The 12247-nt window shown below is 39.9% G+C and overlaps 1 protein-coding gene across 4 annotated transcripts in view; it reads left to right on the top strand.

The window, feature by feature from the left end:
• WDPCP (WD repeat containing planar cell polarity effector) overlaps positions 1 to 12247 on the top strand; it is a 470287-nt gene that overhangs the window by 295603 nt on the left and 162437 nt on the right. For all 4 annotated transcript variants that reach the window (XM_089671996.1, XM_089671995.1, XM_089671997.1 and 1 more), the window contains one exon: positions 8970 to 9072. In XM_089671996.1, coding sequence (XP_089528122.1) covers positions 8970 to 9072 — 103 coding nt within the window. The remainder of the gene's footprint in view (positions 1 to 8969; positions 9073 to 12247) is intronic.

The following is a 12247-nucleotide window of genomic DNA, read 5'->3' as shown; positions in this document are numbered from 1 at the left end:
AAGTGCCCTTTATCCCAGCTTCCAGTACAAGGTGACAGAACCAGACAAAGGTCTGGGTATGCAATTGGGAAGCCTGCTTGTAGTTCCAGGAAGGAGCAGCAGGCTGCCCAAAAATTTCAGAAGAATGTGGTTGCCCATAGCAACACCTGTGACTTCAGGCCTGCGTACCCTGTGAGAGAAGTGTCGTCTACAGAGGATTGTGGCAACGCAGAGATGAGAGTTCAGCACATCTGGAGGAACCCACAAAGTTCAGCTGGGAGAGTGCCATCTCCCATAGCAACAGGAGAAAGCCTGCCAACCAGGAGAAGGGGCTACAAGGGAGATGTGGTTCCTTATCCCAAGAAGGTTATCGGTGGAACCATACCCTGCCTGGAATGTGGTCAGTTTGGGCATGGTATCTTTACCTGCCCCAGATTATGGAATACCACTGATGAGGGTGTTACTGGGCAAAAGTCTTCATCTGCAAGCCCAGATTCATGTTTAAAAATGTTGGCAGCCACCTCTAGCAACAGTGAAGTACCTGTTGTGCCTGCAGGGGGTGCCAAGGAGTCAGAAGTGCCTGCCACAGTATCATCCTATAGCTGCATGGATGAACTGGCTGGCCAAAGCCCAGCAGAGGAGATGACCGAAAGGATCCAGATACCACGCACTCAAGTGAAGAAGGTGAAGCCTGTTGAAGTGGTGGGTAAGACTGGTACTTTTGAGAAAAATGTGAGAGATACTAATGCACTGATTGAGACTGACTTTGAGACTCTCTGCTATAAATTTGGGATACTCCCAGTTGGGAAACCCACTGCTGGTGATTGTGAGAAAGACTTGCCTCTGTATAATGCTTTTAGTGGGGAGGCAACGGTTAAAAATGTCAATGTGGAGAGTACTGATATTGGGGTTGCACCAATGTCCTCTGAAGAGAATGCTGAATTAAATGTAGTAGGGGTGACCACTAAGCAGGATGTGTTATCTCCCCTAGCAACAATGGGTAAGGTAACCCAGGATAACTATGATGTTGCTCTGGTGGACCAGAGTGTATCTGAATTGAGTGATGAGAATTTGTTATTTCACTGTGGCAATGGTGAATCTAAAAGGTATGAACGTATTCATGATGATGGGTTAATGCAATCCACTAATGCTAAAGTTTTTGTAGTGAATGACACGCCACTAGGTCACAGTGGTGAGAGTAGGAAATTGCAACCTGCTGTGCCTAGAAAAGGAGTCTTCCAGTGTGATATGGATAATGAAGATATAGGTAATGGGTCTGATACAGAGCCACTCTGTCCCTCTGTGTCTCCTTCAGCGACTGGAGTGGAACTGCGTAGTACCTCTGATGGGATCACAGGGACGATGGACTGGGACAGATGGGCAACAAGCTTGTTGGCATTAATAAAAGATGCCTCTGTGGGTAACAATGGGGTGGACATGGTTTCTGCTGTGCTGAATAGAGGGACTGTGGAGCAGCTATTAGTCCAGGGCGCACCTGTTGCTGCCAAAATTGACCCACTGCTGGTAAAAGGCACCGTTAAGGATAAACGCTCAGCAGAAGTTTTGCCCACAGCCCATAAAGGAGTTAATGGTGTGGTATACCAAACTGATATCCATAGAGAAGCCATGGAAGAGCTCATTGACACCGAGCCTCAGAGTATTTGGGTGAATCCCACACCTGGTTACGCTCTGGGAGAGCCCCAGGTTATTGTATTGGGTACCTCCAGCCGAGAGGAAGCCTCTTTAAGAAGCACCACCTCTGAGGCATCAGTAAATGAGTGTCTCCATGTCTCCAGGAAGATCTTATGTGTGGAATCAGGCTGTCTTTTTATAACAGACCTGCTGAAGGAAATGTTAGCCTTCTGGAGTGTACAGCCGGTGTATACCTTGCTGTCTCTTCCATGTTCGGGAGAGCTGGTACAGTGGAGTCCCACTAATTGGAGCTTGGTATTACAGGCTATACAAAACAAAGATGATCAATATAGGAATTCTGTGATACCATCCTTGTTGGTAATGGTGAAAATTGTCTTTCAGTGCATGGCTGGGTTGCTTCATAGCAGTAATCTGTATGAGAGGCACACCAGAGTACTGTTGGACAGGACAGAGGTTTGGGCAGAAGTGCCGGAAGACACATGTATATGTGATGGGGTTGGGGTCATCTACCCAAATGCAGAATTATGTAAGGATGGTTTGGCATCAGGACAGTTGCTGGCAGAGTCTTTTGTGACAGTGAAGTCGGTGGATAGTGATGTTTCCATGGGAGATGCCCACTCCGCTGTGTGTAATTCCTCTCCAGAAACTGCCCTGCCAACTACTAGTGAACTGGGTTCTGACAAGAGTATTTTGGCTAATGATAAAAAGGGAAATGTGTTGATGAATTTGGATTGTCTGATTACTATGTGTGATAACAAAAAGAATGGTAGACCTGGTGGTCAAGTTGACATGGTAGCTGGTCATCCTGGAAAAGGTAATGAGTGCTTAACAGACACAACAGAGGTTAAGAGTATAGTAATAGGCCCCCTACATGTTCAGGAAGGTCACTCTGGAAAAGTTTTCCAAAGGTCCAGTAAACGCCCAAGTTATAAGAATGAAAGGTCTAAGGGAAATAGCCCAAAGCTTAACAAGGGGATGTTAAAAGAGTTTGATACCACAATAAAAGAGCCCATGTCTGTTACTAAAGGGTTTAAAAGTATATCCCCTGTAAAATTAAATGAAGCAAAAAGGGATGGTCTAGAGGAATTTGAGGGAGCAAGTTGTAATATTACAGGTACCAGGCATTTAAAGCTTAGGAGTCAACCCCAGGTTACAAAGGGTACTGAGACTTGTAAACCCCCTAGTGGTAAAAGGACTAGCATAGTCTTAAGAAAATTAGAAAGACCGCGCTTTTGGAAGCGCACTCGTAAAAAGGCACGGGGATGTCGTAGAGCCCAAGTAAGGGGAGACAGGGGAAGTCACCTCTTGGGGCAGGGAGTAGTGTCTCCCCTTGATGAAAATGAAGTCAGCCAGGATTGCACCTTTACAGGTGATAGCCCGCACAGAAGGTCTAAAGCAAGGGTTTTAGGTTTGTGTGTTCCGCCCCCTACGGGGTCAAAACAAAGGGGGGGGGATATGTGGCAGTGCGGTGTCCTGCCACGGCCAAAATAAAGCTGAAAACCCTGGATTCTCAACCAGGCAGGTTGAGGGGCTCCAGAGAGTTGATGGATTGCAGAGGAAACTGGCTTTTCAGTTTCCTCATTTGTTCATTAAGTTTGTTTTGGGATCTGGAGCCTGGAGATTTCAAAGAGATCTGGGAGGGATGAAATCTCCAATCCGGGGTCCGTGTTTTGAGAACCCCCAGCACACTGATTGCACAGGTGTGTGCAGGGCTTTTTGTAGAGGCCTAACCATGGTTCTGGGCTCCACCCCGGCAGACGGAGTCAGGAGGGCTCCAGCCTGGCAGACGGGAGGTCTCTGCCTTGGAGTCAGGTGAAAGCCAGACTAGCTGTGTGCTAGTGGCCATAATTTGGGAAGACTCTGCAGGAGACAGAGTTAAAACTGTGTACAAGCCAGGAGGCTGAATCTTTGTTGGTATTTCTTGATGGTGGATACCCCTGTGTGGGAAGCATTTGTGTTATTTGAACGTTCTTTAAATAAAAGTGGGCAAAAAAGCCCTTAAAGAAGCGAGTTGCTGTGTGCTTAAACAAGAAAAGCTCTACCAGTTGAAGCGAGTTCCCACAATATATATATATATATATATATATATATATATATATATATATATATATATATATATCCATGTTTTTTTCTAAAGGAAGACTGTGATGTTCACTGGCTATAAATATTGCACCTTTAATATTATGTTCACCTGAGTTAATGTTTGATAAGCCTTTACATTTCACATATTTTACTATTTTGTAGCATTAAAACCCCAATTCCAAAAAAGTTGGAACGCTGTGTAAAATCTGCATAAAAACATAATGCAATGAATTGCAAATCCTATAAACCCATATTTTATTCACAATAGAAAATATGTCAAATGTTTAAACTGACAAAATGTACCATTCTAAGAAAAAAAAAAGGTAATTTTGAAATTGTTGGCAACAGCATGTTTCAAAAAAGTTGGGTCAGGGCAACAAAAAACTGTTAAAGTTAATGGCTAACAAGTAAGAGGTGGAAGAAAATTTTGCAAGAAGAAGAATCAGTGTCTCAGAAGTAAAGATGACCAGAGGTTCACCAATCAGTGAAAAGCTGCCTCTAAAAATTATCAAACAATTTCAGAATTATGTTGCTCAACGTAAAATTGCAAAGACATTAAATATGTGTGCAAGAAACAAGGCCAAAACACAGTATTGGATGCCCCTGATCTTTAGATGACACTGCATTAAAAACACATGATTCTGCATGGGTTCAGGAATAATTCCAAAAGACCGCCATTACATCCAAAAATGAAAATTAAAGCTCTATCATGCAAAGAAGATGCCATATTTGAGCATGATCTAGAAAACCTTTCTGTGGTCAAATAAATTAAAATTTGACATTCTTTTTGGCAACCACGGGCGCCGCATACTCCGTACTAAAGAGGAGAGTGGCCTTCCGGCTTGTTATTTTCAGTTCAAAAGCCTGCATCTCTGATAGTATGGGGGTGCATTAGTGTGTATGGAATGGGCTGCTTTCACATCTAGAAAGGCACCATCAATGCTGAAAGATATGTCCAGGGTTTAGAGCAGCATATGCTCAGGAAAGAATGGGACAACATTCCTCCTCCCAAACTACAGAAACTGGTCTCCTCAGTTCTCAGATGTTTGCAGAGCGTTGTTAAAAGAAGAGGGGATGCTACACCAGGGTGAACATGGACCTGTCCCAAGTTTGTTGGAATTGGGGTTGTACTTTGCCAGCTTTTTGTTGCCCTATCCCATCTTTTTTGTGATGTGTTTCTGCATTAATTTCAAAATTACCCTATTTTTTCTTAAATTAGTAAATTTTCTCAGTGTAAACATATAGGTTTATGAGATTTGCAATTCATTGCATTCTATTTTTATGTCGATTTTTAAACAGCATTTCAACTTTTTTGGAATGGGGGTAGTAGATAAGAATTATAGATTCTCCTTCTAGATATTTTATGCCAGACATATTGCAATTATCATAATGTGCTGCATGAGGACCTTTTCACCATTTTCCTTTTGCTGCAATCAGACACATCCATTTTACTGCTTGAAATTGCATAAAAAGCTGAAATTCCATTAATTCCTTTGTGTCAGTTCACTTGTGTCAAGTGTAGGTTAAAAATAAACATTGTGCTGCATTTTGTTTTTGTTTAACATTTAGATAGATTGAGGGCCAGACCATTTAACACTTGAAGGGGTGCTTAAAATTATTGTCTTTTACTTATTTAAGACCTTTATCCCAAAAGAAAAAAAATGTTTGCTGTAACAGATTATAAAGTATTTGCTGGAGTTCAGCTTAAATTTGTTACTATATTTAAAACTGCTAGTACTTCTTACACTCAACTCTCCCTAGACTGGCAATGCTGCTGTCCAAATCTGTCCCCTGTGCGCCTTCATCCAGAGTGGTGGCACTCTAAAAACAGGAGGTGTGTTACTGGTCAGATCACCAGGGGAAAATAAAGGGGAAAAAGCCTGAAATTCTGTTGGTTCCCTGACATTCTATTCTGTTTATCTTTTTTTTTTTTGGGAACAAATCACTGTGACGTTTATCATTTACAAGGTGAGCGCCGTGTCATACAGCCTTTTTTCCTTCTTATAACATGCAACTTATTTTTATACAGATGGTAACCACCTTGGCATGCCTGGTATTCATTTGACAGTATGTGGTCAGACTTCCTGATTGTCTTGTCACCTTCCTTTCATACTGAACTGTTGTACATTTACTCACACTTTAATTGATTCATAATTTCATTCCTGCAATACATGTGTGCATTATATAGTTGTGAGATGCAATATGTGCTGTGCAGCTTCTTGTTGAACATCAGACTATAGATTGTACAAACAGACTGGGAAATCTGTATTTTCTGTAGTAATTAATTTAAATTGTTAGATAAATATAATAGTTTTAACAACCTGGTGAAGCACTTTAATTCAGTTATTCTTGTTCTCAGCTACAGTAAGTTTGATGATCAGAAAGAAGAGAAGGGACCTTACCAGTAGCAAGAGAGTAACATGACTTTACAAGTATTGTGGCCCAAGATAGTTCCTGTAATATGTTTGTTTGTATCCTGTCTATTGCTGTAGCTACTGGTATTGTAAACAGTTGTGAAATGGATATGGATTGTTATATGCTGTAATATGAACTCTTAATTGGTGCAACTGTATCCAACCCATTCCTCAACTCCAATAATATAGCTGTGTCATATTTGTTGCTGCAGCTCATACAATGAACACTGCAATACCCTTGTCATATTATAATATAATATATTACATCATATATAGATTTGAAGCAGGATTATGCTTCTAGTATTGAATTTAGCAGAGCATGCTGTACCATTGAGATCCCTCCGCTTGCACACATATTGGACTTTCCCCTGTATTCACTTTGCAGCATCAATGACAGCAGATAGATCTTTCAGTACACAGAGCTCACTAGCTAGTTTTCACATTAGCATTAAAGCAATATTAACCCAAAAGCAAACATTTATTATAATACAGTTTACCAATTCTTACATGTGGTGGCTCCATTAGTTTTCTTTTTTAGGCTTTCTTTCCTTTGTTTTCACCTAGTTATCCTGCCAGTAAGTCTGTTGTTTTTCATCAGAACAAGCTGTATGGGCAGGGTGGTTGAACAGAAGTCGATCTGTTGTTAAACTTCTGTACAACCGCCCTTTTGTAAAATTTCCACTTGATCAGCATTGCCCGCTATAGCCAGCAGGATTGACCATTGTATTCTGATGACAGGCAAGTCTCCCCGCTGTCAGAATACAAAGAGACAGCAGGAATGTGTGGATTGGGGAATTGGGACATTTTTTTTTTCATTCAACCTGCTGGTTAAACAAAAAAATAAATGAATCTTTTATGGCTGCCTAAGCTTGAGTTTGGTTTCAGTTTGTTTAGTGTATCTAAATCTGCTAGTCTGTCCGTAGGGCAGCACAGTGTCTAAATTGTTAGCACTTCCGCCTGGCATTACTACGGTCGTTGGTTCAATTCCCAGCCACAGCACCTCCTGCCCGGAGTTTGCATGTTCTCCCTGTGCCTGCATGGGTTTCCTCCGGGTACTCTGGTTTCCTCCCACTGTCCGAAGAATGCTGGTAGGTGAATTGGCTCCTGTCTAAATTGGCCCTAGTATGTATGAATGAAAGCTAGGGACCTTAGATTTTATGTCCCTTGAGGGTTAGGGACTGATTTGAATGTACAATATATATGTAAAGCACTGCGTAAATTAACAGTGCTATATAAGTACCTGAAATATCTAAAATCTAAATCTGCTAGTCCAATTGACCACCCTGCCCCCCCCCCCCCCCAGATTAGCAATGCTCCTGTTCGAAGGTGTCTCTGTTGCTCTTTCATCCAGGGTTTAGGTCCCCTAATACAGGAGGAGTGCTGCTGAGCAAATCAACAGGTAAAAACAGGGGGAAAAAAGCCTAAAAAAAGAAAACTAATGCAGCCCAATGTTTGGTAAGCTGCAATATGTTACATTTTTGGTTTTGGGTTTAACACTCCTTTGCATTGCATTAACCCCTCAATGAGCAGTCTCCACACTTAGTGTATGTGACCCACAGGGACTAGTTTTCAGTCTATCAGCATTAAATCAGTGACCAGATCCCTGCAGTATGTGCTTTAAATTCCCAGTAACCAGTCTCCAATGTATGCAAACCACCTCTCAGTGCTTACCAGCAGGGAATGTACTTTTAACCTTCAGGGGTCATCCCCCAGATTATGTGTATTAACTCTCTGATATTGTTTTTCTGGATATATGCATTTTTTTAAAATAACAAACATGCCATACTTACATGCTATGTGCAGTGGTTTTGCACAGAGAAGCCCCAATCCTCCTCTTCTCGGGTCCCCCATCGGTGCTCCTAGCCCCTTCCTCCTGGATTCCTGGACTGGTAAGTGTATGTTTATTAAAGTCAGCAGCTACAGTATTTGTAGCTGCTGAGTTTAAATTTTTTTTAGAAACGACTGTAACATGTCTTAAGGTCACTGCTAACACTATGCAAGTGTTGACAAAGCGGCTTAGGAAAGGTTTTCCTGTTGTTTACGCCTATTGCACCTAATGGAGTTTTGTATTCAGTAGCAATATACACTTCAATATACAATTAAGTTCTTTCCCTGACTAATGACAGGTATGTCAAGGTTTGACAAATATGCCAACTCTTACTTGGCATATTCTGTAAGTCATTTTGTAATCAGTGATGATTCTGTAAAGTATAGTAAATTATTTTTGAATGCCAATGTTTCCAAAGACCAATCTTATAACTCTGGTTTGTAACTTTTTAATAAATAAGTCCCTCAAAATATGCCCTGATTGATGAATATATGTCCCAATGTTCTGCTTCAAAATCACTTCTTCTCCATTACAACTTTTGCATATTTCAATTAACTAAAAAATTTTGTTAAAACAAAATGACATCAATGAATAAAGTGCATGTTCTGTAGAGAAGCCATTATAGGTGTACAGTTAAAAGTCACTGAAACAGCATATTTTGGATATATGTATATTCAAAGGTCCTTTTGTCAAAAATTACCGTTTTCAGCAGTTGACTTTTCAAAGGCATAGGTTGGTCAGAAATTTCCGCATAAGCTGGCGAGTAAAATATATGCTTTTTACTTCCTGAAATGTGTTTGATTGCCTGGCTCGAGATAAGGTGCTCGTAAGATGATACATTTGCATGGAGGAAGAATGAAAATTGAGTAAATTAAAACGTAACAGTGGGTTCATCAGCCCTGTCTATGTTCTGTGATCTGGGCAATAAAAGATTCCCTTTCTTTGAAATTCTTCTTTGTTGTGTGTCCAAGATTCATTTTAGATTAATCTTTTATTTTGCTTTATTTCCAAAGGACATCCATTACCTTGCACTAGATAAGGGTGAATTGGCGCTAGCTAAAGTGGCGGAGAAAAAGGCTAAGGAAATAGATGCAGAATCAATAAACGCTGGAGTTGGTAAGAATTAATGCTATTTAAAAAGCTTCTTCTTTTTTTCCTTTTTTTTTTTTTTGAATCAATACTTTTTCTGTACTGCTGCAATGTTATAAATGCGGGGGGTTATTGGTTCGTTTCTAGGGAAAAAAAGAATTAACAGAGATAAGCTTCAAAAACCACCTGGCGATCCCTGACTTCACATATAACAGTTTTACTTTGAATACAGAGAAATGAAAAAAAAATTGAGTTGGTGGCAAACTGATAATTTGTACATACCAATCTAACTTTAGGTTGTGTAAAAATGCGTATGTTCTTACAATTATTAATATAAAATATTAATTTCAATGTTATCAAATTTTGAAACATTCTTTGTTTTGCTGTTGATATGCTATCTTAAGGGTACCTCTAGTTAAACATCCAACTGCATCATAGTGGAAGAGTGATGTTCTATGCTGAAAATAATGATCATTATGGCAAGTAGTGCCTGCCTTAGCATAATAAAAAGCCAGAAGTGTCAAGTGTCATACTAAGTATAGTGGAATTGTTTCATCACAGGGATTGGTAAGATTTAAATGCTCCTTATAAGGTTGAATATGACTTGTGATAAATCAAGTGCTGAACTTAGAAGTTACAAACTGGATTTCGTTTGTATCGTTCTTATCAATAGGCCACCGTGTTTTATTCATAGATAAGGTGTATATTTTTAATTGCACTGGGATTGTGCTATGTGAGCAGATGATACGGAAATATAGCTCAGTGGAGTTCTTTTCAGATACTTTTCCTATTCCTATAAGCAACGTCTGCCCTTGTTCCCTGCACTTTAAGCACCTCTTTTTGTCTTGATCCACTATTTGACTCTCATTTACTACCTCTCTGCTTGTTATGTTCACTCTTTAGTAGGGATGCACTGAAATTTCGGCCACCGAAACATATCGGCTGAAAATAGCCCTATCGGCACTCTGGCAATAGGAAAAATGTAGCCGATACAGGTGCCTATACAGGGGAGTGTTTGCTGCAGATATGAGGGGGGGCATCAGAGAAAGACAGGAGAGGAGCAGTGTATACAGTGACTGGCTGTTACTATATGTCAATGCCAGTTTTTAAATGTAATTACCGGCTTTTTTTTTTCTCACTATAGCTCAGAGAATCAGCTGTCACTTTCCCCCTAGCTAAAAGAAACAAAGTTCCCTTTTAGTTTATTTCCCCAAGTTAAAAGAAACAATGTTTCCTTTTAATTTCTTTAACAAGATAATAGAAACAAAGTTTACTTTAGCTTCCGGGAAAGTGACAGCTAATTCTATGAGCTATAGTGAAGAAAAAAAAAAATAAAAATATACATGAAAGTAGAAAAAAAAAAAATTTGGAGCCTCCCCACCCCCACATACTCAGACATTTTGGTTTCAGTTCGGTTTTCGGCTACATGCATTCTGAATTTTCGATATCCGTTTCAGCACCAGAATTTTTATTTTGGTGCACCACTACTCTTTAGCTATCTTTGTCCCCACCACCTTCTGTTCCTTTCGTACACCTTCCACTGTATTTCTGTCTCTGCTGCTTACTTTCTCTAATTTCCATGTTTCCAGTAAAGCGTACTGTTACAACATACAAAGAAATTTTGAACAATTGTGTGCTTCCAGTCTTGTGGCAACAATTTGCAGAAGACACTTTTCAGTTCCAGTAGGACTGTGCCCTTTTGCACAAAGCCAGGTCCATAAAGACTGGGTTTGATGGGCTAAGCATGAGGTGACCAAATTCATCTGCATAGAGCCCTGATCTTTAAAGTGGTTGTAAAGGCTGAAGGTTTTTACCTTCATGCATTGCACAGAGCAGATAAGTATGTTATTTTTTCTTTGTTAAGAAAGCCGAACCTTTAATACTACTTTAATGTTGGGATACATTGGAAACTCCAAATTTTTGTGGAAAGTCTTCCCAGAAAAGTCGAGGCTGTTATTTATGCCCATGAAGGGGAATGTTCAACAAACTCCTATAGTGTGATTGTCACGTGTTGACAAACGTTTAGCCATATAGTATTCGTCATATCCACTTTTTCCACTTTCTGCCCTGTGATTGGTACCAATAATAACCAGTTTTTCAACTTTTTGCCCACACTGTCAAAACCATTTCTTCCTATGATGCCCACCGTCTGTTCACTGTGTCCATGTCACTTTCTTCCCAGTTTATTCACTTTCTGCACAAAAATGAAAATACCTCTGTAATTTAGTTGAAGCAACACTAGTCCTAACTGCACATGCATGTCTGTCTTGCACAATTTTTAAAGAGAGACTTTTTCTCTGACATATTGCTTGGGTGACAAGTGAGCTCCACTCTTTAAGTTGCTTTTAGGCCGCTTCACCCATGCAATTAAGCAAATGCACGAGGGAATTTCAGAAGGGCCTAAGCAATATGCTGACACAGCAATGATGGATGGGAAGCAGCTAGTGTCTCTGAAGGGACTCGATTGCCTAAAGTCAGTGGACCTTTTTGCCTCGTTTAAAGACATGGCATGCTTTACTGTTTGAGATCTGCTGATATAGGCAACAGAATTGCTTGCTTTTCCCTTATATTTTGAATGTAACTCATAGAAAAAATCCCTTTGTGTCTCTGAATGTCCGAACCCTCTATGTTGATACTAATCACTGAGCATTTTTTGTTTTCATTTTCTTTCCCTACACAGCATAAAGCCAGTTTTTTTTTCAGTCAGGTTATATAGATTTCCCAGGCAATTCTGTACATGAACTAGTATTTTACATTTACTGTCAGAATAAACTGAGCTGATTTGATGCATGCTCCTGGAGGTTATTACAGTCACAGCCTATGGAAAAATGCAAATGACTAAGTATACCTCATAATTTTTACCATGTAGCCTGTAGTCTGCTAATTTAAACGTCACTTAACCATGCCACGAGGAATTGACATGGCATAACCTATTAAGAAATCCTATAATTAATAATGATCTACAGTCATAAAAAAATCCCAGGAGTTCTTATGTTATTTTCTTGATTAAAAACTCCAGTAAAGAACACATGTTACAAATGTCAGAAAAATTCCCAAGGCCAACTTACTTTAAATTACACTTGGGCCTAGTGAGATGAATTTATTTAACCTTCAAATCAATAGTTTTCACCCAAAAGGGATTCCTGTTGTAACGAGAAAAGCTGATAAATTCTTGCTAGTCTAAAGTCACACAGTGGAGCAC

This window comes from Staurois parvus, unplaced genomic scaffold, assembly GCF_062004578.1.
Source record: "Staurois parvus isolate SC_StPar_1 unplaced genomic scaffold, SC_StPar_1.0 ptg000117l, whole genome shotgun sequence".
Lineage (NCBI taxonomy): Eukaryota > Metazoa > Chordata > Amphibia > Anura > Ranidae > Staurois > Staurois parvus.
The sequence above is the reverse complement of the archived record's forward strand: the minus strand, read 5'-3'. Positions and strand labels throughout refer to the sequence as shown.